The sequence below is a fragment of the Plutella xylostella genome, chromosome 19 (assembly GCF_932276165.1).
Source record: "Plutella xylostella chromosome 19, ilPluXylo3.1, whole genome shotgun sequence".
NCBI classification, from domain to species: domain Eukaryota; kingdom Metazoa; phylum Arthropoda; class Insecta; order Lepidoptera; family Plutellidae; genus Plutella; species Plutella xylostella.
This window is the reverse complement of record NC_063999.1, coordinates 2,285,432-2,308,847: the sequence shown is the minus strand read 5'-3', so window position 1 is coordinate 2,308,847 and position 23,416 is coordinate 2,285,432. Positions and strand designations below refer to the sequence as shown.

Below are 23,416 nucleotides of genomic sequence, written 5' to 3'. Positions count from 1 at the left end.
GTGGACATTTTGTTAGTAGAACTTATTCATTGCTCGCAAGTGCACTGTATCACTGAATTCACTGATAACTTGAGTAATCCCAATGGGAATAATGCGGTACTTTAATGCCCCGTTGTTAAATAAAATTCTACTGAGAGTAGCATAGAGTAGTATCAGAGAGTACAGTGCACTTCAATATGCTTATTAAAAAAAACAATATAGCCTTTGTTCTTTAATGGAATACGAGTACCTTCAGTATGATGGAGGACGTGGCGAGGCTGGGTGGCAGCTGTCCTGGTATCGATGTGGAAAGGTTTTAGTTTTCTCTTTTCTATTTGTTTTTAATAAAAACTTTACGTTATCAAAAGCTTACTTCATTTACTTAAATTAAATTTATTTAATAGTAAGAGAGAAAGAATTAAAATCATCAGTTAAAGTCCTTAACGTTGTCCCGTATTTTAGTGTTTCAAAAGTTAAAAACCAATCGCTAATGCCATTTCCGCCAGAAATGGCAGTTTTTAGCGTTTTTACATTAACTTCTACATTCACTAAGATACAACAATACATTCTTCATTACTTACTTACACTAAGAATTACTTTGTTTTACGCCCGTCCGTTCTGTCTGTCAAGCAATACCCTTTGTCTTTGACGAAGCGGTATCAAGTTGTAATTTTTACTAGGTATATAACTATTATATTATACACGTCTATGTTCCCTTGGGGCTGAGAGAGATATCAACTTTGTATGTAAACGTAAATAAAAGCATTTTGAAGCATACCTAAATCGAAATTAGCGATTAACTGCCAGTTTCAATAACTCTATCTATCGATAGTGGACAGTTACTTTCATACGATTTTGTCAGATTGTAACTTTCATATTTCAAAATAGTACGAAAGTACCAGTTATTGATAGATAGAGTTATTGATACTGGCAGTATGTAGCGATACTCGCTCAGCGATCAGAGTTGGGTGAAATTTCTAGTAAGTATTTTTCTTTGCATTGCAGTTATCATTCTGACGTCCAACCCTCACTCACTTGCCATCTCCCCACAGATACTACGCGATCCTGAAGCCCCTCAACGTGGAGTGGGAGGCGCGAGTGAAGCGCGCGCTGCTGGTGGCCTGGCTGTGCGCCGCGCTGGCCAGCCTGCCGCAGAGCATCATCTTCCACCTGGGGGAGCACCCGGAGGTCAAGGGGTGAGTGGTAGAACAAGATGGCGGATACAAGATGGCGGACACAAGATGGCGGACACAAGATGGCGGACACAAGATGGCGGAAACAAGATGGCGGAGACAAAATGGTCGCTGAATGGGTGTAGTTATAGGATATTGCAGTAGAATGGGAGAGCAACGGTGGAATTCCGTGCATCTGTCTACCGTGCATCTATCGGTATTGTCTGCCGCAGAGCATCATCTTCCACCTGGGAGAGCACCCGGAGGTCAAGGGGTGAGTCTTAGGGAACATGATGGCGGCCGTATAGGTGTAGTTAGGATATTGCAGTAGAATGGGAGGGTAACGTGCATCTGTATACCGTGCATAGATACTGGTATCGCACGTATCGGACCAAACGGACTGTTAAAATGTATGGTGAAACAGCGTCAGCAATACCGATGAATTGGACGCACTTGTGTGATTTTCTATACAAAGAATACTGAAAGCGTGCTTCGTTACGTACGATGCCGATGCCGAAAGGTAGACGCTTATTTTCAACAAACGCACGACGACGTCATCGCTACAGAAAGTCGTAGTGGGCGAGTGGCCATTCTAAGCGGCCAGGTTGCAGCGCCCAACAAGATACTCTCATTAGTACGAAACGCGCTTCAACACCAGTTCTGTTTAATTCATGAGCTATTTATACTGTGGGAGCATAATCATGCACCTACATGTTTTACCACGTTTTACACACATTTCACTACTGAAATGAGGAAAATAAATCAGCTTAAATCCAACAGATATGGTTAACCCGAGCGGAATGTACTCAATAAACAATATATGATGTGATCCACTTATTTACCCGTTCGGACGGCAATATGATAGAAACTATTAGATATGTTGTAGTTATATTCACATGATTGCGTTTACTTTTATACGAAGAGGATGATACATATGAATAAAGGTTGGAATATTATCAGTGACTTTCCCGTTGCAGGTGAATATTAAGCCTTATACTGACCAAGTTCCATTTTGGAAATATGCAAATTAAGCAACAACTCTGAAACAGTGAAAATTAAAAAGCTGTTCTACACAGAACAAACGCATTTAAGAATTATCACCTGAGTGACCCTTTTCGGTTTAATATATTACTATTGCAACTCCCTGTACAATTAACTATTCTAATTTGGTTTACTTAGACTTTACCCACTAACAGTGGTAGGAACTTACTTAATTAATTCAGTGCCAAACTGTACCACTGCATGATTTCTCACATCCAAGTTACAGTTATCCAACCTACACTGTGCATATTTCCATACCATTACCAGATGCCGCTACACGAGTTCGTTATGTCCGTAGATAAACGTCCCTATATCGCTACGCGCCATAAATGCGGCGCTGTGATTAGTAAAACGCGCATTAAACGAGTTTATCGACGTCGATAACAAACCTGTGTAGCGGCCGCAGTGATATGTACAGGTGGTTATACACATGTACTTATATTGACAAAGGACGGCTCACAGATCTAACCTTTTTCCAACTTACAAAGATCAAAAGTTGCCGCCAAACTTAGTTATCTTCGTCCTTCGCTCTAGTACGATCATCCTCTTTGGTAATCCCATTATTTAATGGCCGTCACAATTTTTTCCTCTGTCACGTCTGGGGTAGGCAGTCTCTGACCCTCTAACTTGATACAATATAACTAGACTTGAAATTCCGTATCCTTTTTTGTTTCGTAACTGTTTCCTACAATATTTGTATGCCTTCCTCATTATTATTGTTCTTTAAGTTATTTCTCCACCCAGAGGTAGCCTGGAAGAGACAACATTAAAACTTATAACCCATAACAATAAGGCGGCCTTATTTAAAATGTCTTAGAGACAACCTTACATTAATAGGAGAGACAATTGAAGACAACGAACTTTACTGAGGGTATCGGTTAGTTAGTTGAGTACTTAACAATAATTTTATATTTTCTTCACTTTCAAAGCTATGAAATGTATTGTACATATTTATGTTCTCTTTGGTACATACATAGTTAATTATGTTACGAAGGTCTGATGTTGACCTATTAGAATACACGCAGCTAAATATAATTATCATACGTAACGTTATTAAATACTATAAGCAATTAATTAGGTATCTAACTGATACCTACAGACATACAGAAATAACAGGCTTTGACCTTTCATATAAACTAATATAGTACTTACTCGTATGTAGTTATCTCATGACTATATAGGATGTTGTAAAAAGAGTATACTAAGCCGAAAGGGGGAAAAAACCTTTTCCATAGAAACTTTGTTGGTTACGTGACTTTTTACTATAGAGAACAAATTTTATTTGTTTGTGAATTTTCAAAAATCGTAGAGCAAAAGTTGTTCATAATGACCCCGTGAGTTACCCCTTTTGGGTTAGTATACCCTTTTTTGCAACAACCTGTATAGTTACTATACGTGTATGTACCTAAATAGCATAAAGTAGAGTCTGAAAACGCTATATTATGTGCAACAGGTAATATATGGGAATTAAAAAAAAAGTTTCTATAAGTAAGTAATCTATAAGTTATGTTGGGTATATTTGACCTGACAACACTTGTATAATTTCACCCTCTGTAATTATAACAACATTTATATTAAAGAATATTTCAAATAGAAGTATGTGTTAATACAATCGTAGTCTATTGAACTTATGCCAACGAAGTGAGCCGTCTGGTGTCACATTCCACTAAACAAACAACGCTTCAGCGGCGTGTCGGTGTGATGTTTAACCAAGTGTTGGATTTCCGCTATTTTCAGTTTAATTACTCTTTCATCCTTAACTTTTACACAGGATGTAAACTACATTATGTATGTAGAACCCTGCCATCTGACTCCGAATCACAAATTATATACAGGTAGGAAGTATTATAAATTCTGAAACAACCGTATATTTGTATACTCGCTGAAAAATAGGTACGCTTAAACCGCTCTAACTCAGAAATCGGAAACAAAACTCACGTAGAAAAAGAAAAAATAATACCTAACCGACCAAATGTATACTTACCGAATAAAGATGTAGTATCCATACCTGACCACGAGTACGTCACTAATAGAATAGAATAGAATAGAATATTTATTCAGAAAATACTTAATGCTAAATGTGATTTACAATAATAGGTCATAGTTTAAAATGCTGATCTGAACTGAATAAAATGTTCACCCTGTGTTGGAAGCAAGAGCTTGGTCCGATGAAACGGCATATAATTTTATAGGTCGAGTCCTCAGGGACCGCCTCCACGAGACAAGCATCTACAGGATGTTCGAAAAAAATACATATTATAATACTTATTTGTTTTTCATGTGTTTGTATGTAGCACCAAGTTAAATAAAGGGTCTAGCTAGAGTCTAGACAGACTTGCGAATGGGCGAAGGACGATCCTATAAAGATTTCGTATTTACCTACCTTTTGAGATACGCAACCCTTTAATCCCTTTAAGTATATAAAGTAATAAATCGAAACGCAGTAAGTCAGGGGGTCATTCTGAACATGAAAATTTCCGTTTTTTTTATTTCCAAATATAAATTAATTTTCAATAGTTGTTTCAGAATGGCGTTTTTATCACCTCAAATCCAATCACAATTCAACCACAAATTTTTGCAACACTCTGTATAACCCTTTCCATTTACTCTAGTGAGACCGAAACTCTAATAAAAAGTCCTCACAGCCGCAGCGGTGCTTAGAAATTCGTTATATTGCTGCGTTTTGTTGATATTTACTTAAAAATAAACGTTTAACTTAGGTATTTAATATTACTTAATACAATAATATTACTTTATAGAGCAAACCACATAATTGAGTGGAAGAACGACTTGTTGAATACGTAATGAAAAAGGTGTAGAAAATAAGCTACAGTCTAAGCTACTGTCTAGGTTTGCTAAGGCTCGATTAGGCTACTCCCTATAGGTGACTCGCTACCGACTCACTCGCTCGCGGCCTTAGCCCTATTGAATTTTCATAGAGCAAGCATAAACTTAAGTCATAGTTTATGCTTATGCACACGAACATAAATTACAAAAGGAAATGCACAAAATAGATTATGCTTATGTAGAGTTAAGACTCGCGTCCATCTTTTCTTCGCGTTCTTCTTTCGGCATCGTCTGCAACGGACGCATCGCATTAATTATTCTTTGTATAGAGATTCACACAGGTGCGTCCACTTTTATGACAATCCGTTTTTGCGATACCTATGATACCGAATATTTAATGAAACAGGAAAGTGGTGTCTACTCTTTGAATAGGATGAGTGTAGTAGTAGGAATGAAGCACATTATATTTTATTCAAAATAGATTCACTAGATTTTCCCACAAGATAATCTTTAAAAGAGGGATTATCCGTGGTAATGTTATCGAAACGCGGATTCTGTATGCATTTTATAAAACCGTGAAATACCTCCGAATACAAATTTTAAATAAACAATGGTAGCTATTCTGAAGGCAGAAATTATAATTTTAACGCTGTCAAACTATAAATTTTGCTAGCTAAAAATGACTTTTGCGGAAACACTCTTGTGTTTGACAAGACAAACATAGAGTTGTATTTTAATGAAAGAAGGTTTTGACAGGTCTAAAATTAGAATTTCTGCCTTAGGTTATATATTTTTTTAAATATTTGAATAATTTAATGTTAGTAACTGGCCAAGTGCGAGTCGGCCTATTGCACGACGGATTCCGTACCATACAAGTGATCAGAAAAAAGGGGAAAAACATGTCTCTTGTACCAAAATAGTATAAAAGCACCTATAGGTATTATATTTTATTTTGCGGGTTAACGGCAACACAAATGTCAGGGCGACCCGGTGAACCAGCTCATACCCGGATGCGGCTCATAGTCAGCGAGGCCCGAGAGAAAGGGTAGTCGTCAACTTGCTGGCCACCGACAGAGAAGGATGGAAGCGCCTGGTGTCAGTCCCAGACTCTTCGGAGGAGTAGAAGAATAAAAATACAACTTTTATGAAAATTTTATATCTGGTTGTTATGATTCGGTGCACGAGATATGGGGCTGGTGAAATGCTCAGCTGTAGTTAATAATCAAGGTATACAGGGTGTTGCAAGAAGGGTATACTAAGCCGAAACCAGCATGTGCAGCATGTTATATCTAAGCCCGAATCTGAAATCTGAATTTCAAAATTCGCGAAAAAAAAACATTTTCCATTGTAAAAAGTCACGTGACAAAGCTTCTATGGAAAATGATTTTTTTGCAACATCCTGTATATGTGGCTGTAAAGTTGAAACCGGCAAACGCAAACACAACTATGTTCAAATAAACCCACAATGGCTGTGTGGAATTGCAGCCGGCGGCTCGAGAGTGCGCTTATCTATGTTTGGATCCGGCCGAGCAATTTGAGCTCCATTTAGAAACTGCAACCGTCTGTTCCCTAGAGTAGTAGCTAGTGCTTTGAGATACACATCGGGGGAATATTTCAAAGGAATCTGACTAATTTTGTAGCTCTTTCACGGGAAGAGTATACTTGCCGATCTATTTATTTTATTTTATTCATTTAAGCTATAAATATGTGAGGTTCCACGTGCAAAGAGACCTAAAGGTCGGTTGTCAATTGACGGAGTTAAAGATTTAAGATAAGCGTCCACCTTTCGGCACCGTAAGCAACGGACGCATCGCTTTCAGTATTCTTTGTAAAAGTGCGTCTGCTTCATCGGCATTGCCGACGCCTTTTCTACATATATTTATTAAAATCTGGACCACCGATACGTATGTGCGATACCGATAGGTCGACGCTTACCTTTACGGAGTTCTCATAGGGTTTGATAGATTGTCGAATACTATAAAAGTTTCAGTTTTCTCGCATACAAAGTGGCGCCTCTAGCGGAAACTATCATTAATCTTTTGACAGATAATATATGATCGAATTTTAAACAAAGAATATAAGGTTTTGACAATACTAACTAGTAGGTATATGTGCCTTCAGTACCCGTATCATGAAAATTCGAGCTAGCGAATAGAATCGAATGCGAGTGCGACTATTGTCAACTTGACAGCACTTTCGAACACTTTTTACCTTTCGAATGAGTTTTGAAAAGAATGACCACAGAGTACAAAATATTATTCTGACAATGACCTATGGAATGATAGCTGTCAAACTTTCGCAAATCTGTACACCGCAATACACCGCCATTTTGTTGTTGACAGGTTGACAGCACTCTCGAATAGACTATCGAATAGAATGTGCTGCGTTTTTTCCGGATCGCCCTACAGAATCTATATCCAGTATAGACACGTATAGTGCGACAAACTTATCTGTTCCGGTGAGAGCGAACTAAATTGATCCATATCTCATTACTTACTAATGAATTGTATATTGCAAAAGATTAGATAGGTTTATTAATACTGCAAGAGCGAATTAAGAATACGAGCAAACTTAAAATCTTATTGAATTAAGAAATATTACACATTTATGTGAGCTCTCACCGGAACAGATAAGTTTGTGGCACTGTATCATCGTACGTAACAACATTAAATTTTCAATGGATGATAATATTTAAGAAAAAAAACTGTATTAATAAAATGATAGAGTTGTATATTTTAATCATGCCTATTCATGATTATTAAAAATATATACTTACTCAGAAATAATTTTTACGTTAGTTTTACTATGAAAATGTACGGATTTATATACAATCCTTTGATGTAGTACGAATCCTAAATTCCTTTTTAATCCTCCTTCTATTCCCTTGTTTGTTGTTAATTGGTGGACGCACTCAAAAAGCTCGTGGAATGCCGAGATGAAATTTTATAAAAAAAACTGTACGAGTTGGAATCTCGCACGTTGGTTCCGTACCATATTTTTTAGCCAAAATTTGTATAAATTACAAAGTGACATAATGATAGCTTCAAATCAAACCAGCGGCAGTAATAAAGCCTAGTCAGAGGCCATCGGGCAGCTTGAAAACATCCGACAGTCGGCTTGCCCACTTACCCGACAACTCTCTCAGCACAAGCTTGCTGGTGAGGTCCACCAACCCGCACTAGGCCGGCGAGGTGGACTAGGCCAAAGGAGTGAAAGTAGACCCGTGCCCCAGCAGTAGGTACAGCTTGATGTGTTGTGATGAATTATATACAATTATACAGCTACGAATACATTGACGTACAGACAGAATAAGGAAACTATAAAGGTTTATTTTTTTTTCGAAGGAACCCATGTAAAATAATGTTTTCCATTTGCAGAGCTATTTGCAACTTTCAAATAGAGTTGGCTGGAAATCAATTTATTTCGTGAGTAAACATTTATGGATAGAAAGTGATAGCAATGGACAACATTTCATTTTCTTTACCCTATATTTTTATTAGTTATTCGGAAAGTTTATAGAAAATTAGGGGACCCGTATTTTTTAATTTTGTATATACATAAATTTTTGCATGTTATTTTTAACTTTAAAGTTAATTATTTTAAAACCGGAAGTGACGTCACATATTAGGCTCAATTTTTATTTTTGTCTATTGCCTGAGTCTCGCAAAAAAACATAAATGACACTGACAAGTGACATTTAAACTTTGTTTACATGCCAACCAACAAATGGGTCATTTTCAAATGACCTTGATATTTCTGATGATGGAAAGTAGGTACTTATCATGTAAAAAAATAAGCAGAAGCATTTTTTCAGCTGTGTAGGCGGTGGCATGCTCTGGGACATATTATATAGAGGTCATCTCTTAATAATAAATAAAAAAAATAGTCAGAAAGTGTCAGAACAGAATTAATGAAAATGACCCAAATAAACAACAACGTCACGATAAAACGTCAACGTCAATCAAAAATGAAAGTGACAATTACTTTGTTTTTAAATCTATAGGCTTTGATCATCAAAATGCATCGCACCTGATGCATGACGTCATCAGCACTTTTTACTATTTTATGATTTTCTCGAAAATGATACATCCAAAAAATACAAAACCATTTTTTTTGTGGCCTTTAGAGCTAAATCTCGAAATGGTTTTCGATTTATAGCAGCTTTAGTTTTTTGAAATGTTGTCCATTAAGGTTGGATGCATATAAATAGAATACTAGGAGAAGCATAAAGGTCACAGCTTGTTAGGACCGCCTCGCCTAGAGCGGAGCGTATCCTTCGTATGCAACGATATTTTAAAATACGAACTTTGTAGTGTAAACAAAATGCGGACAGTTTTTTTGCGTGTTTTTTATAATTTGACACACCATCTTGTTTCGATTTTTACGGGAAGTACCGTAACTCTTAATTGGACAAAATGATTCTGGATCCCACATCGTTTTGAAAGGATACATTCCTTCACTTTTTATAAAGAAGCAAAACTGCATTAACAATTTAACAGTTTCATTTATTTTTTTAAATATTTAGTGCCAATTTCTCCATTCTCGGTTAGAGCATAACCAGGGAGTAGTGGTTAACTTTTGACACATCTGTCATACCGGGACCATACCATAGCGGGACTAACCCGAATTTTATATGGAGATGACGTTTAATTTATAATTCAATCCCTGTCGGTTAGATAACCGACAAAGGAGAAATTGGCACTAAGGGTACTTCTCTCCAGACCCCATTCGTTTTTTCTAACCTCAAACATACTGAAACATACGGTTTCATAAGAAGGTAATTTGAAAAGGTACAAAAGTGTCTACTTTATACTTTATGCAGCTGCCTTCCGCTATGCTAATAGAACTGCTACACTAGGTACTTCCTACGTATTGAGGTTAGACGTGACAAAAGTTTTTCGTCGCGCTCACTCATATCGCGCAGCCTCAAGAGCGAGCGCGACGGAGAACTTTTGTCACGTCTTAATAGCGCCCCGTGCTAGCCGTTCAGTGCGTGTCTTACCACAACTAACTCCTCCTTCCTCTCCGACAGGTACTTCCAATGCGTATCCTACGGCTCGCTGCCGACGCCGCAGCACGAGCTGGCGTACTTCCTGCTGAACATGAGCCTCATGTACGCGGCGCCGCTGCTGTCCACGCTGTACTGCTCCTCGGCCGCGCTGCGCGAGATCATGCGCCGCGCCAACACTAGCCATGGTGAGGGCGATGTCTGTAGGGAGAAATGTATGTTAGATAACGACGGTAGAAAGCTAAAAGAGCATAGCGACATACACCTACCAAACCACCTTCGCTTCGCTTTAGAAAGTTATCCGGGATAAATAGTAACCTACTATAGATCCGCGATGTCAACGCTCTAAATGCCAAATTTCATCAAAATCGGCTCAGCCATAAAAGAGTAACAAACTTTCGCGTTTATACTATTGGTAAGTTAGGTTTCCTTCCCGCAGTGTTTAATTTACAATCTGGTTACTAGATGGCGTCACTGTCTGCACCTACTTTAAGAAGTGGGATTGTACATCTAGTTTCCAGAATCTACCAAAACAGGCAAAGGTAGTTTCAAGACGCTTCCGTCCCCTGCCCCGATGTGCCACACAGCCAGCTAGCTAGTCCAGCGCTGGTAGCGTCAGCAGCCGCCGCAGCACGAGCTGGCGTACTTCCTGCTGAACATGAGCCTCATGTACGCGGCGCCGCTGCTGTCCACGCTGTACTGCTCCTCGGCCGCGCTGCGCGAGATCATGCGCCGCGCCAACACTAGCCATGGTGAGGGCAATGTCTGTAGGGAGAAATGTATATTAAATAACGATGGTTGATAGGTAAAAGAGCGAAGCGACATACACCTACCAAACCTCCTTCGCTTCGCTTTAGACAGTTTTCCGGGATAAATAGTAACCTATGTAAAAATCCGAAATGTCAACTCTCTAAATGCCGAATTTCATCAAAATTGGCTCAGCCGTAAGAGTAACAAACTTTCGCGTTTTTAATATTGGTAAGTTAGTTACCTTCTAGCGACCGCTGCATTTAATTTATAAGCTGGCTACTAGATGGCATCACTGTCTGCACCTACTTTAAGAAGTGGGATTGTACGGTGGCCTGCGCCTAAAAGTATACAGGCGGAGTTTTTAAAATAGCGATCCCTGATGATGAAGGGACCAGCTACATCTGTTATAAATCCGGGGACGTGTTGTGTGTGATGTGTGTAGCAGTGGTGTTTATGTGGATGTGCTTGAGCAGCATGTGAGCTTGAGATCGCTATTTTAAAAACTCCGCCTGTATACTTTTAGGCGCAGGCCACCGTACATCTAGTTTCCAGAATCTACCAAAACAGGCAAAGGTAGTTTTAAGTCGCTTCCGTCCCCTGCCCCGATGTGCCACACAGCCAGCTAGCTACTCCAGCGGCTGGTAGCGTCAGCAGCCGCCGCAGCACGAGCTGGCGTACTTCCTGCTGAACATGAGCCTCATGTACGCGGCGCCGCTGCTGTCCACGCTGTACAGCTCCTCGGCCGCGCTGCGCGAGATCATGCGCCGCGCCAACACTAGCCATGGTGAGGGCTGTCTGTAGGGAGAAATGTATATTAAATGGCGACGGTTGATAGGTTAAAGAGCGTTGTAATGAGGTGAGCAATCAAGAACACGGTTGATGTGCGAATGGTCTTTATTATTAATATGAAGTACGTATTAGGTACCTATGTATGGAGGGAAGGTGTTGCCACACTACACCTTCCCCCTTTTCGAATAAAAAATGTTACATAATTACATTTTTTCAATTTTTAATATGAGTCGGTAATTGTTAAAATAGATTTTTACAAGTAATTACAGATACAGAATAATCAGACATTTAAATTTCGTTCTTCTCCAAGGTTACTAATATGTTACTACTTAAGTTCACAAAATTACTTAAAATTGGTTGCTTTTAAACAAAAAAAAATACATTTTGAATCTTTTTATATACAGGAAAATCCTAATTTAAAAAAAAATGAAAATTCGGGTATGTTATTAGTTACGTACAAACTCTATATAAATGTATAAACATTAAAATTAAAATTGATTTTATAGAAATAAGTTATTGCAAGTGTTTTTGTACTGAACACAAAAATTAAACCACATCGTTGACATCAAAGCTTTTTTTTTTTTTTCATTGATTACATGGTTAAACACGTAAAGTTAACATTAAGAATTTAAGTGTGCATTTTATATCCAACAAAGAATAATATAATTTCCGGACTATTAATATTTTAGTTTTATTTATTTTTTAATACAATTTTAGTTATGGATATCTTAATGTATACCAAGTATTAACATAATATATTACGTATTAATTTCCTATTGCAAATTCTGATTCTGAAAAGATTTATTATTATGATAGTGCACACATTAATACAATATAAAATGAAACAATAAGTACAATTATAAGTTTCCTCAAAACTTAACATATATTTTATCTTAACATAAAGTAATGTTGACGCATTGTTGACGACTCGCTTGTTGATAATTGATTACCCAAACATAAATGTATTTATTAATCTTTAATAAATCTCTATTTAAAAATCTTTTATTTTTATTACATCTGTATAGCTGTATATGTATAGGTACCCTTAAAATGTATTACTCTAAATCATAGTAATTTATTTAAAAAAACAATATTAAATGTTTCGATATTCATGATAGTTATTTAGTTTCAATATAATTCAACTCAGTACATAGGTACTTGCCCTACAAGAAACTCATTTAACACAAGTTGTGTCCAACTAAAATTCAAAATTATCTAATGATTATAGAAGGATTTGTCCTTGATTGTACTTTAAAATTGTTAAAGAAAATTATTCATTTATATGATTTATTTACTACATTATGATTAAAACTTTCTAATTTTTTTTAAAAAATTTACTGACGTAAGTTATTAATTCAATTCATTATAACCTTATTTCTTTCTCTTTCTATATTAAAAAATATATATATTTATTTCGTAATTTACTATACTTTATTTCATTTATTTCTTTTACTTTCAAAATCATCTTTATTTATCTATACTTCATTTCATTTATTTGCGTATATTTATCATCATTCATTTAATCTTTTATTTTCAAAATATTTCATTTATTTTGCGTATGTATTTCATCATTCATATTCTTTTATTTTCAAAATCATCTTTATTTATTTATACTTTATTTCATTTATTTGCGTATACTTTTCTTCATTTAGTTTCTTTTATTTTTAAAGTCATCTTTTATTATTTATTTATACTTTATTTCATTTCACACATACACATTTACGAAAAGGTACATATAATTATTTCCACTCTTTGGTGGGCCAGGCCTGGTCTTCATTATTTATTTATATATTTATCTGCAGGGTACGCAAAACAACGAGAGTCGACTCTATAATAATTATAATATAAAAAAACACATGTTCCATAAATATTACAAGGGCACATTTAAACTAGCTCTACTCTTAGGCAATTCCAAAATTCTTCACGGAGGGTTCTCGACCGCACTATGATCAGAAATAAGGACGTGACACCTTGTTGTACCCTACCATATGTACCTTCGATGACTTGGCTATTTACTTTTTATTTATATAAGTCCTCTGACCATACGTAATCGCTAATTATCTTGGTAATTGCGCTCTGTATGTCCCTTACTCATATTTCCTTCTTTATAATACTCATGTCCTTTAGAATCCTTCGGCCAATAAAATATTGTTAACGCTTGGGTGATCAGTCCAATTGTTTATTCACAGACCAAAGTTTCCACAACCATACATTACTCACGTGCACTATGAGCTACTGAACCTTCATACATTACCTAATATTCTTTATCATTGCTTACTCATAATCATTTTCACCATAATTCATACATCTTCCTTCAATTAACAAAACTAATCAATCCCTAGACTCAAAAGAGTACTAAACAATCTTTATACTTGTACATCGATACCTAAACCCTTCGCTTATCTACATACGACGACGACAAGACGATTCGTACCTAATCATCATTTCTTGGAACGACAAAAAGATCTTTAATACTACATCTAGCCGTGTCTTTGCTCGCAAAATAAACTTTATACTCTACATTTTACTAATTATGTTTCTTCTATTACGATTTTGTTTTATTTTTAAACCATTATGTTTACGTAACAATATCTAATATTATTAATATATTTTTATTCTTTAAATTCCAAACTTTATAATTTTTATTTATGGGTACCTATGTTTAAAATCAGTAACTATTTTTCGAAATCATATTTCCTAATCTAATTCTGGTACGTAGTTGTAATATCTTTATTAGTTTACCCAATTAATTTTCATTATAATATATATTTATCTGAAGTGTAAGTACATTTCGAATAATATGTTGTTACTTATTTAAATTTATGTTGATACTGGAACTTCATTATACTATTGAGATATATTTTAATATTATTTTTAGAAATGCCGAATCCTTAAATTATTTTAATTTAATGAAAAAATTTACAGGTGGTCAGGTTTCTCTGACTCTAACTGTACTTAACTCTCTGACTGTAACAGTATTATTATCATCAGTTTTTATTTGTATATTTTATTTAATTATCTCACGCATGGTTCTACCTTTTTTGGCATAAGATTTATTTGCCTAATCTCGTATTGCATAGTAACGTTTGGTCAAAGTCTCGTTACGCCGAAAATCGTATGGCATAAATCTCGTTTAGTAAAAAGTTATTTCGCATAATATTGTTTAGCCTAATAATGGTATGGCCAAATCTTGAATAGCCTAATAATGCTATGGCATAGGTTTATACAAAGTAATAATATTCGTTTGGCTTTAACTTTGACGGAGCGTCTCCCTAAATAGCGCAAACTGGTGCCTTGTATTGTTTCCGCTGTTTGGAAAACGCTCCGCTCCGCTTCGCTGCGCTCCGCTTTGGTTTTGATGAACATGTGCACCTAACACGCTCCTCCTCGCTTTGCTCGTCGTCGCACCTATTTTTAGGTTTCGATCTCATGGGGTTTGTAATAATTATATTGGTCGTTAACTTTCGATTTTTTGATCATACAATATCGTGATTTTCGGGATGTAAGAGAAAAATACCACAATTTGTACATTTACTACGTACTTAATATATTATTTATTAAGATAACATTAGGAGAAATAAGATTATACATAGGTATAGACGAACATAAATTTGAGCAAACGAAACTTAGGTGTTTAAAGATTGTGCCTAAAGAGTTTTAGACGAAACGAGCCTTATGCCACATAAGTCTTGGCAAAGTGATGGTTCGGCCAAAAAAGTTTAGACCATACGAGTTATGCGAAATGAGTTTTGGCCAATAAAGATTATGCCAGATGAGCGGAACCCCTCACGCATAAATTTTTTGACTACTGCATATTTCTGTTTACTGTTTTCTGATTCTATTTTATACTACCAATGCATGATCTCCTTAACAAAATGAAATTCAAAAATAATAACTTAAATTTAGACCTGTTAAACTTTAGCTTAAATATTGCATCGTGACATGACATGATTTCCCAATATGCAGGATCATCAAATTCTTCACTGCATGTGCGGCGGATCGAAATACGATATCTGTTGAGCGTGTGACCATTTTTGTGAGAAGTATGTTTTTGTTATATGGATTCAAAGAATAAAGCTACGCATCGCTCCAAATCTGTAATTGAACTTTGATACGTTTTTATAAGAATAGTTATGATACATCTAGTGCTATCTTTTCTATGGGATATAAGTATAAGATGATGGGATAAATGGGAAAAATATTATCGGTTTTGGCGTTACGAAACTGTGACATAATATATATCTCTTTATGAATGCGATTTTGATACAAGAAAAATACCATATATTCTATTTTTATTAATTTTAATCTTTAATAATAATTATATAATATTTTATTTTATTTTTGGTTTTTTTTTTATAAGCTGTAGGTAATGATTATTTTATTGGTTTACTATCATCACAATTTAAAAAAAAATTAGGTCTGAATTTATTGATATATATATTTACTTTCATACTATTTATTAATTTTCAGCAATATCTGGCTTGTGGTGGATTATTTAATTAATTGATTTTTATTTTTCTATTTTACTTTTTATTTGTTTAAGTATTTATAATTGTAATTTAAGTGCAATAAAATATTTTATTTATTATTTCTTATCTTCGTATCTATAATATTATGTGATTTAATAAATGAATAGCGGTTTAATTTTTAAATGTAAATAATCAATTTAAATATAGCTAAAAAAATGGCTAGTCAAGGAATGTTTTTATAGACCAAAAGTTTTTATAGTACCAAAGAACATTTTGAATTTAAGTGATTAAGTAAGTAAATAGGAAATTGTGCAATGCATTGAATTTGTAATTTGGATTATTTTATATTTTAAACAAAAATGTATCTATTTAAGTATATAATTTATTGAAATTTGATTAGGTTAGCAGTTTAATTTTGAAATTTGAATAGTACTTTGACGGAATTTAGACATTTTAGATTGAAAAATATTTTCGAACAAATTATAAGAAATAAGGTAAGATTTTCTATGATTAACATTTTAAAATATGTATTAATTTTATGAGTTCTATTATTTATCCGTATCAATATGTTTATCTTTTAGAAATCAAAATAAACCACTTTAAGCCTGTAAAATAAAATATCCTGAAATGAAATATAATATTATGTAATATAAAAATTGACAATAAGTATGGACACGTACGATATATGTATGATTTTCTAATAGATTTTAATTGATGAAATATTACCTAGTCGTCAACAAGCGTCATTAAAATTATTATACTTCCAAAGAAAATAAACATGTAATAATATATTTTAGGTACCTAAGTAATCTAGGCACTTCCATATTTAATAAAAGGTATTTAAGTCGGTTAGAAGTTCCATCTGTGACATTCCATATTGGAAATTATTTATTATTTACTCAATCATTTCTGCATATTTAGATCCAACACAATTTAAAAAAAAATACTTTAGTTAGGTATATTTTGACATCAACAACTTTGACTTATCTGTTTCTCAATGAATTTAAAAGAACGCTATAAAGAAAAAATATATAATAATTAGCCAACCTGAATTTTTAAGTAATTACTGTTCCGAAAAAAATATAAATTTCTCATCTGGCGTGGCGGGCGTGGCGGTCGAACTTGCGGGGATCCAACTCGGGCGCGTCCAGCTGCTCGCGTCCCTCTGGGCGGCACCAGGCAGCAGCGTCCTCCTCCAGCCTCGCAGCTGTAGCCCGGAGGACGTCCTCTGCTACCCGACTCGCACACTCCCAGCGCCTTCTCCTCAGCAGCCAATTTATCTCCCGGCGCTATCCATATTTTTGTAGATCAATTTTCGTTTTTGTAAAATTATGTATGTTTATTTTCTTCCGCTTCAACACACATTTTTTTTATTATATAAGTCCTTTAATTAACCTTTTCATATATTTAATTTGTCCATTAGCACTTTATTCACCACCTTCATTAGTTATTTTATTGTGCGGTCCTTTGTTATTAACTATTTTATTATTTTATTCTGCGGTCCGCCGGCACTGCCACGGAGGCAGGCCGGCTGGCAGGGTCGCCATGTAATGAGGTGAGCAATCAAGAACACGGTTGATGTGCGAATGGTCTTTATTATTAATATGAAGTACGTATTAGGTACCTATGTATGGAGGGAAGGTGTTGCCACACTACAGCGTAAACGATACCTACGAAGGACAACTAGCCCTATCTATGCGAATTCAACGGTATGTAACTATATTACACTCATTAATACTCATTAATTAACATAAAATCTCACGGTTTCGTCCTTTTAAAAACGCAGCCACAGCATCGTTTGCTGTTGTTACAAGCTAGCTACTAGATGGCAGCACTTCTACAAAGTTAGCGTCGATACTATGTGATACAATGTGCTACACAGCCAGCTAGCTAGTCCAGTTGGTAGCGTCAGCAGCCGCCGCAGCACGAGCTGGCGTACTTCCTGCTGAACATGAGCCTCATGTACGCGGCGCCGCTGCTGTCCACGCTGTACTGCTCCTCGGCCGCGCTGCGCGAGATCATGCGCCGCGCCAACACTAGCCATGGTGAGGGCTGTCTGTAGGGATAAATGTATATTGTGTAACGATGGTTGAAAGGTTATAGATACAGCGCCAACCAAAATCTTCAGGACTCGCGAACTTCGATTCGCTTTGAAAGTTTTCCGGGATAAATAGTAACCTATGTACAGGTATGTATAAATCCACGATGTCAGTTCTCTAAATGCCTAGTAGCTTTTCCCGTGGTTCAATTGGTTTTGCCTTTAATTTTTATAATTCTTTTTTTGTTTCCCGTGGGAATTCCGGGATAAAATTAGTATGTGTATTAATAAAATACACGGTGTCAGCTGCGTATGTGTGTGAAATTTGCTCAAAATCGATTCGGCCGTGTTCACGTGAAAGAGTAGGTGACAAAGATTCTTCCACCCTTCCATGCATAGTAAAGCTATGAGTTATAATATATTATGACCGTGTGTGAGATGTCCCCACATATTTATTTATTTGCTTGTATGTCTATAATATAATAAGATATGTGGGGGCATCTTACACAGGTGTAAACCCTTCCTTCATGCCTTCATTGGAAGGAGACCCGTGCCCCAGCAATGGGGACGTGATGGGTCGTGATGATGATAATCTCACACACATTCATCTGACATAAAACTGAACAGAGCCTGTGGGTGTCACATGATATACCTACATACGCAAATATAAAGGATATAAATAAACAAGCGCCAGACACACAATGTTTGTTTGAAACTCCGCGTTCCGGAACCGGAAGCAAACTCACTACCCACTGAGATACAGGGTCAATATTTGGTACATAAATCTACGTTGAACATAATGTTACATCTAGGTACGTATTAAAATACTAGAGCTGGACTACGATTGTAGCGGTGAATGTATTAGCAAATCAAATTAATTATGTAAGGACACACAATTTACGTCAACATTAATTCGACAAGGTTTCCAATGTGTTTTACAATGTGAGTGTTGCTCTCTTTGAGCCCTATGTCCAGCGAAATATTACTGTCTAATGATAATCTCTAGGTTTAATTCGTTACAAGAAAACATCCATCAGGGTGACCATACTTTAAAGATAAGGATAAAATACTCTTTTATTGCACACAAACAGAAACAGTTTTACAAACAAAAGAAAATAAATAGTACAATCGGCGGCCTTATTACTAAAAGTATCTCTTCCAGACAACCACATAATCTATGTCCCCCTAGGAAATCTAGGATATAGAAAGTATTAAAATGGGTATCGTCGTGTGAAATCAAGATATATCTATTATAAACTATATATAATATAAATAATATGTAAATACCAACATATAGGTACATATAATACTTTATTTATTCGCAGACAAGATGCGGCGCAGTGGCGTGGGCATCCTGGGCCGCGCGCGCGCCCGCACTCTCAAGATGACCGTCACCATCGTCATCGTGTTCTTCACGTGCTGGTCCCCGTACTACTGCTACTGTCTGTGGTAATTATGATCAAATAAATAAATATGTAAGAACATTTGGCCATCCGATCCGAAGCTAGGCAGAGCCTGTGTTATGGTTGTCGGACAGCTACACACACTATACATAGATACATATTAAATACATAAACGACAACCAAACACAAGTACCTACTCATCACACGAATGTTTGCCCTGGGCGGGATTTGAACGCGGCCCGAAGCTTCGGAAGCAGCTTCACTACCGCATAAGCTACGGTGTCGTCGTAATTATTATGTGGAATTAACGTAGATTAACAATATACGGACAAGATGCGGTGCAGCGGCGTGGGCATCCTGGGCCTGAAGATGACTGTCGCCATCGTCATCGTGTTCTTCACGTGCTGGTCGCTGTACTACTGCTACTGTCTGTGGTAATTATGATGTGGAATGGAAATAGATTAATATACGGACTAGATCATAGACTAATATTGTTGTACTGACTAGACAGATGGTGTGTCACAGGCATGCTGCTCCAATTTATATGGGAGCTAGGCTGGCTGAACGGAAAATAAGGTGTTTATACATTGGTTCCACTCCAGAGAGCCACGTAAAGGAACTTCGCCGCCCTGAAAATAAAAAAAAACAATAGAAACAGCTCTCTTTCTAGCTGTTTCTACTTCACGAAAAGATGAAGAAAATTAAGTTCGATTTCATCAAATGCTTTTGTTATTACGGCTATAATATTATAATCATGGCAATTGCTACTTTGTTGCCATGAACTGAATACATAACACCTACAATAAAACCATTTCAGGTGTTAAAACCAAGCTATTAATACCTAAAATCCTGATGCTGATAAGGGATAATCCGTAATCACCTGCCTTCCCCTTAGGTACTGGGTGGACCAGGAGTCGGTGATGCGGCTGGACCCGGCGGTGCAGAAGTGTCTGTGGCTGTTCTCGTGCACCAACTCGTGCGCCAACCCCATCGTGTACGGCATCTTCAACCGGAACCGCTTCTTCTGGAAGACCAATCCTGTTAGTGAGCGTGCCTTTTGTTGCTATAGCATGGTGATATTGGTGATGTTATTATATTTTGGCTTGGTATTATTTAGTTACAAATGTATTTTCATTTATTTATTTTATTTACTCAGACTGGAACACCTACATTAATAAATCATTTCTTATAATTATAATTTCGTTGTAGAAGGTGTACACAACATTCGTAAAATATCTATGACAACTTTAATTAAAAATCTGTACAAAATTAACAATTTTGAAGTTAACTAAAATAAAATGTTTACCTAACTACTACGTATACAGAGATCACAGTAAGAACACAAATATTTATATGTACTTACAAACTAATACAATCTATTAAAGCAAACTTAGGCGGTGGTCTGCAACAAACGGCTTATAGGTCGCGTCCGGCATGCACTAAAGTCTGTTTTTTAATCTCAGATACTAAATTTACAAATTCTGAACGGTTTATCAACAGTTGATTGTCCCGCGACTAAGTACGTATCTTTCTGTTAGCGGGACAATTGACAGTTGATGAACTATTCAGAATCTGTCAATTTAGTATCTGAGATTAAAAAAACAGACTTTACGTACTAAAGCTAACGATGGAAGAGATCAAAATTTCCATACGTCTGGCCGGAAATGCCCTACGGTATTTATACATAAATGTATATTACATGTCAAATTCTTGATTCACCTAGAGGTGTAAGCTCTCATGAGTCAGTTAGTCAGGTCAGGTGTCATCATCACCATAACTTGTTTCATAATACCTACAATGAAAATTCAGAGACAAGCGCTAGACCTGACACTACATAACATTTACCACGCTAAAAAAGCAATACGCTATAAATCGTGGTTTAACATTCCAGAACAGCCGTTTCCGAAACGGCAGCGCCCGCCGCGGCTCCCACCTGCCCTACGGAGAGTCCATGGAGATATCAGCCGCTGTTCTGGCCCGGGCCCGACACTCCTACAGCAGCCAGCGACACAGCACCGGCCTCGACCGACCAGACTCCACGCAATCCACCCCAAAACCCGACCAGAAGAATAAAAAAGTCTGGTTCGGCGCCAAGAACGGATGGCACAAAACCGTTAATAACAACAATAACGTTAGCAACGATATCGTTTAATAGTGCTGTTTATAGTTATTTGGTTTAATGGAGTGGAGAGAAATCTCGTTAACAGATGGCGCCACTGCGCGCATGGACTGATCTATGACTGGCTGTTAGGTAGTACATATAATGATGTGTTGTTAAATAAATATTTTCAATGATGTCAGCGATGTGAAGGGAAACCTAAAAAAAGATTGTAGGTAAGACAAATATTTTTTAATCTCTACCTAGAAATAATCATAAAATGATGTATGTTGTAAAAAGTAAAAATATTGTACATACCTACCTATGGAAATGTACCTATATAAAATATGTATATTTATGTAAAAAAAATATAAACCACATATCGTGTTTTTTTTTCAGTGGTCTTAGTGTGTTATGACTTATATTATAGGCAAATGAACTTATTATTTTAATAAAATAGACAAAGAACACAGCTCAAAAAATATTTACAGAAAAGTTTACACGTTATCGTTATTTTTGTAATAGGACCTATGCTACTTAAATAGTGTGTAAATGCTAATTATGGACAACAGTTATTTTATTTCTCTCGGATACATCAAACGTCTGGGAACAAAATAGCGGTTAATCACCTACGCAGGCTTATTATTTTGTGGAAGATTTATAAATTCAGTCACCTAATGACAGTACATTCCTAATGGTTAAATATATAGGTACGTATATTAGAGTACATTTTCAATGTTTAGTCATTTAATAAATAATTGAGACAGGGTGTAAATATAGTCATAGGTAACGTAGGGCGTAAACCTTTTTCTTGAACTTTTAAGTTACTTTACCTTTGACCTTGTATAATACTGGGAGGTTATTGTGACAATCTCTTGTAATTCGGTTGGATACTCGTTGCTCATTCGCATTACAAGATTAACGACACCTTAAACAAATACTAAATTTATATGAATGATGTATATTTTTCTCTAATATATAGTTTGTAATATGAAATTTACTAGCAAGAGTTATTTAAATTGTTAAAGTTCCTTGATGTGTAAATTTTACGGGCAGTTTAGAATTTAAGTACCTGCTTAATTGTAACGTTTTTCGTTCATAGGTTGGAATTGAATATAGGTACTTTTATATTTTAGGTTTTTTAATTAATGCTTGATTTTTGACTGTGCCATTTTGAATGTACAGGGTAGGTACATTAAATATTTATGTTAGATTTCAAATTATTTGTAAAAAATCTAAACCATTTCTGTACGTGAGTTTAATGCGAATATCCTTTTGAATGTTTAAGTAGTAGGTATATAGTCGTAGTAAACGAAATACTCAATATGACCTGATATACATTCCACTTGATTAATAATTATTGTTTTTTATTCCATTTTCTCTTTGATAAGACTGAAAGTCTACGAATCGTCTGTTGATTGCATCGCATGTTCTCAGTAAAGTTTAAACTTATTTAATAGATAATTGTGTTCCCTATTATTTTAGAACATTACATTTAAGTAGGAATAATGATAAAAATATGAGATAAAGTCGGAAGAGTCATTACTACTTCTGATTATACATTATACTCAATTCATTTAAGTATTTATACATAATTGGAAAACTCAGTACTCAACATTTGAATCTTGAAATAAAACTTTATTCCGTTTTACCAGCCACTGTCCCTATCAACCAACTATGTTTATTAGTAAGTTGCATATTTTTTTGTATAAAACTTTATGAAGTAAGTAGGTATGTGTTTACATAATAATTATTATGGCCCTTAAGTTTTGATAAAAAAATACAAAAATATTTTTGTAAATATAAACAAAATCCAATCTTAGTCATTTTGAAGAAATCTAACCATATTTGATAATCATACATCACATTGTTACAAAATAAT

At 35.7% G+C, this 23,416-nt stretch overlaps 1 protein-coding gene across 1 annotated transcript in view; it reads left to right on the top strand.

Moving 5' to 3' along the window:
- LOC105387814 (adipokinetic hormone/corazonin-related peptide receptor variant I) overlaps positions 1-22,267 on the top strand; it is an 88,438-nt gene extending 66,171 nt beyond the window's left edge. The window contains exons 5-9 of the mRNA XM_048628030.1: positions 1,032-1,175; positions 10,012-10,175; positions 19,359-19,482; positions 20,332-20,476; positions 21,328-22,267. Coding sequence (XP_048483987.1) covers positions 1,032-1,175; positions 10,012-10,175; positions 19,359-19,482; positions 20,332-20,476; positions 21,328-21,588 — 838 coding nt within the window. The 3' untranslated portion in view covers positions 21,589-22,267. The remainder of the gene's footprint in view (positions 1-1,031; positions 1,176-10,011; positions 10,176-19,358; positions 19,483-20,331; positions 20,477-21,327) is intronic.
- Positions 22,268-23,416: the final 1,149 nt, after the last annotated feature.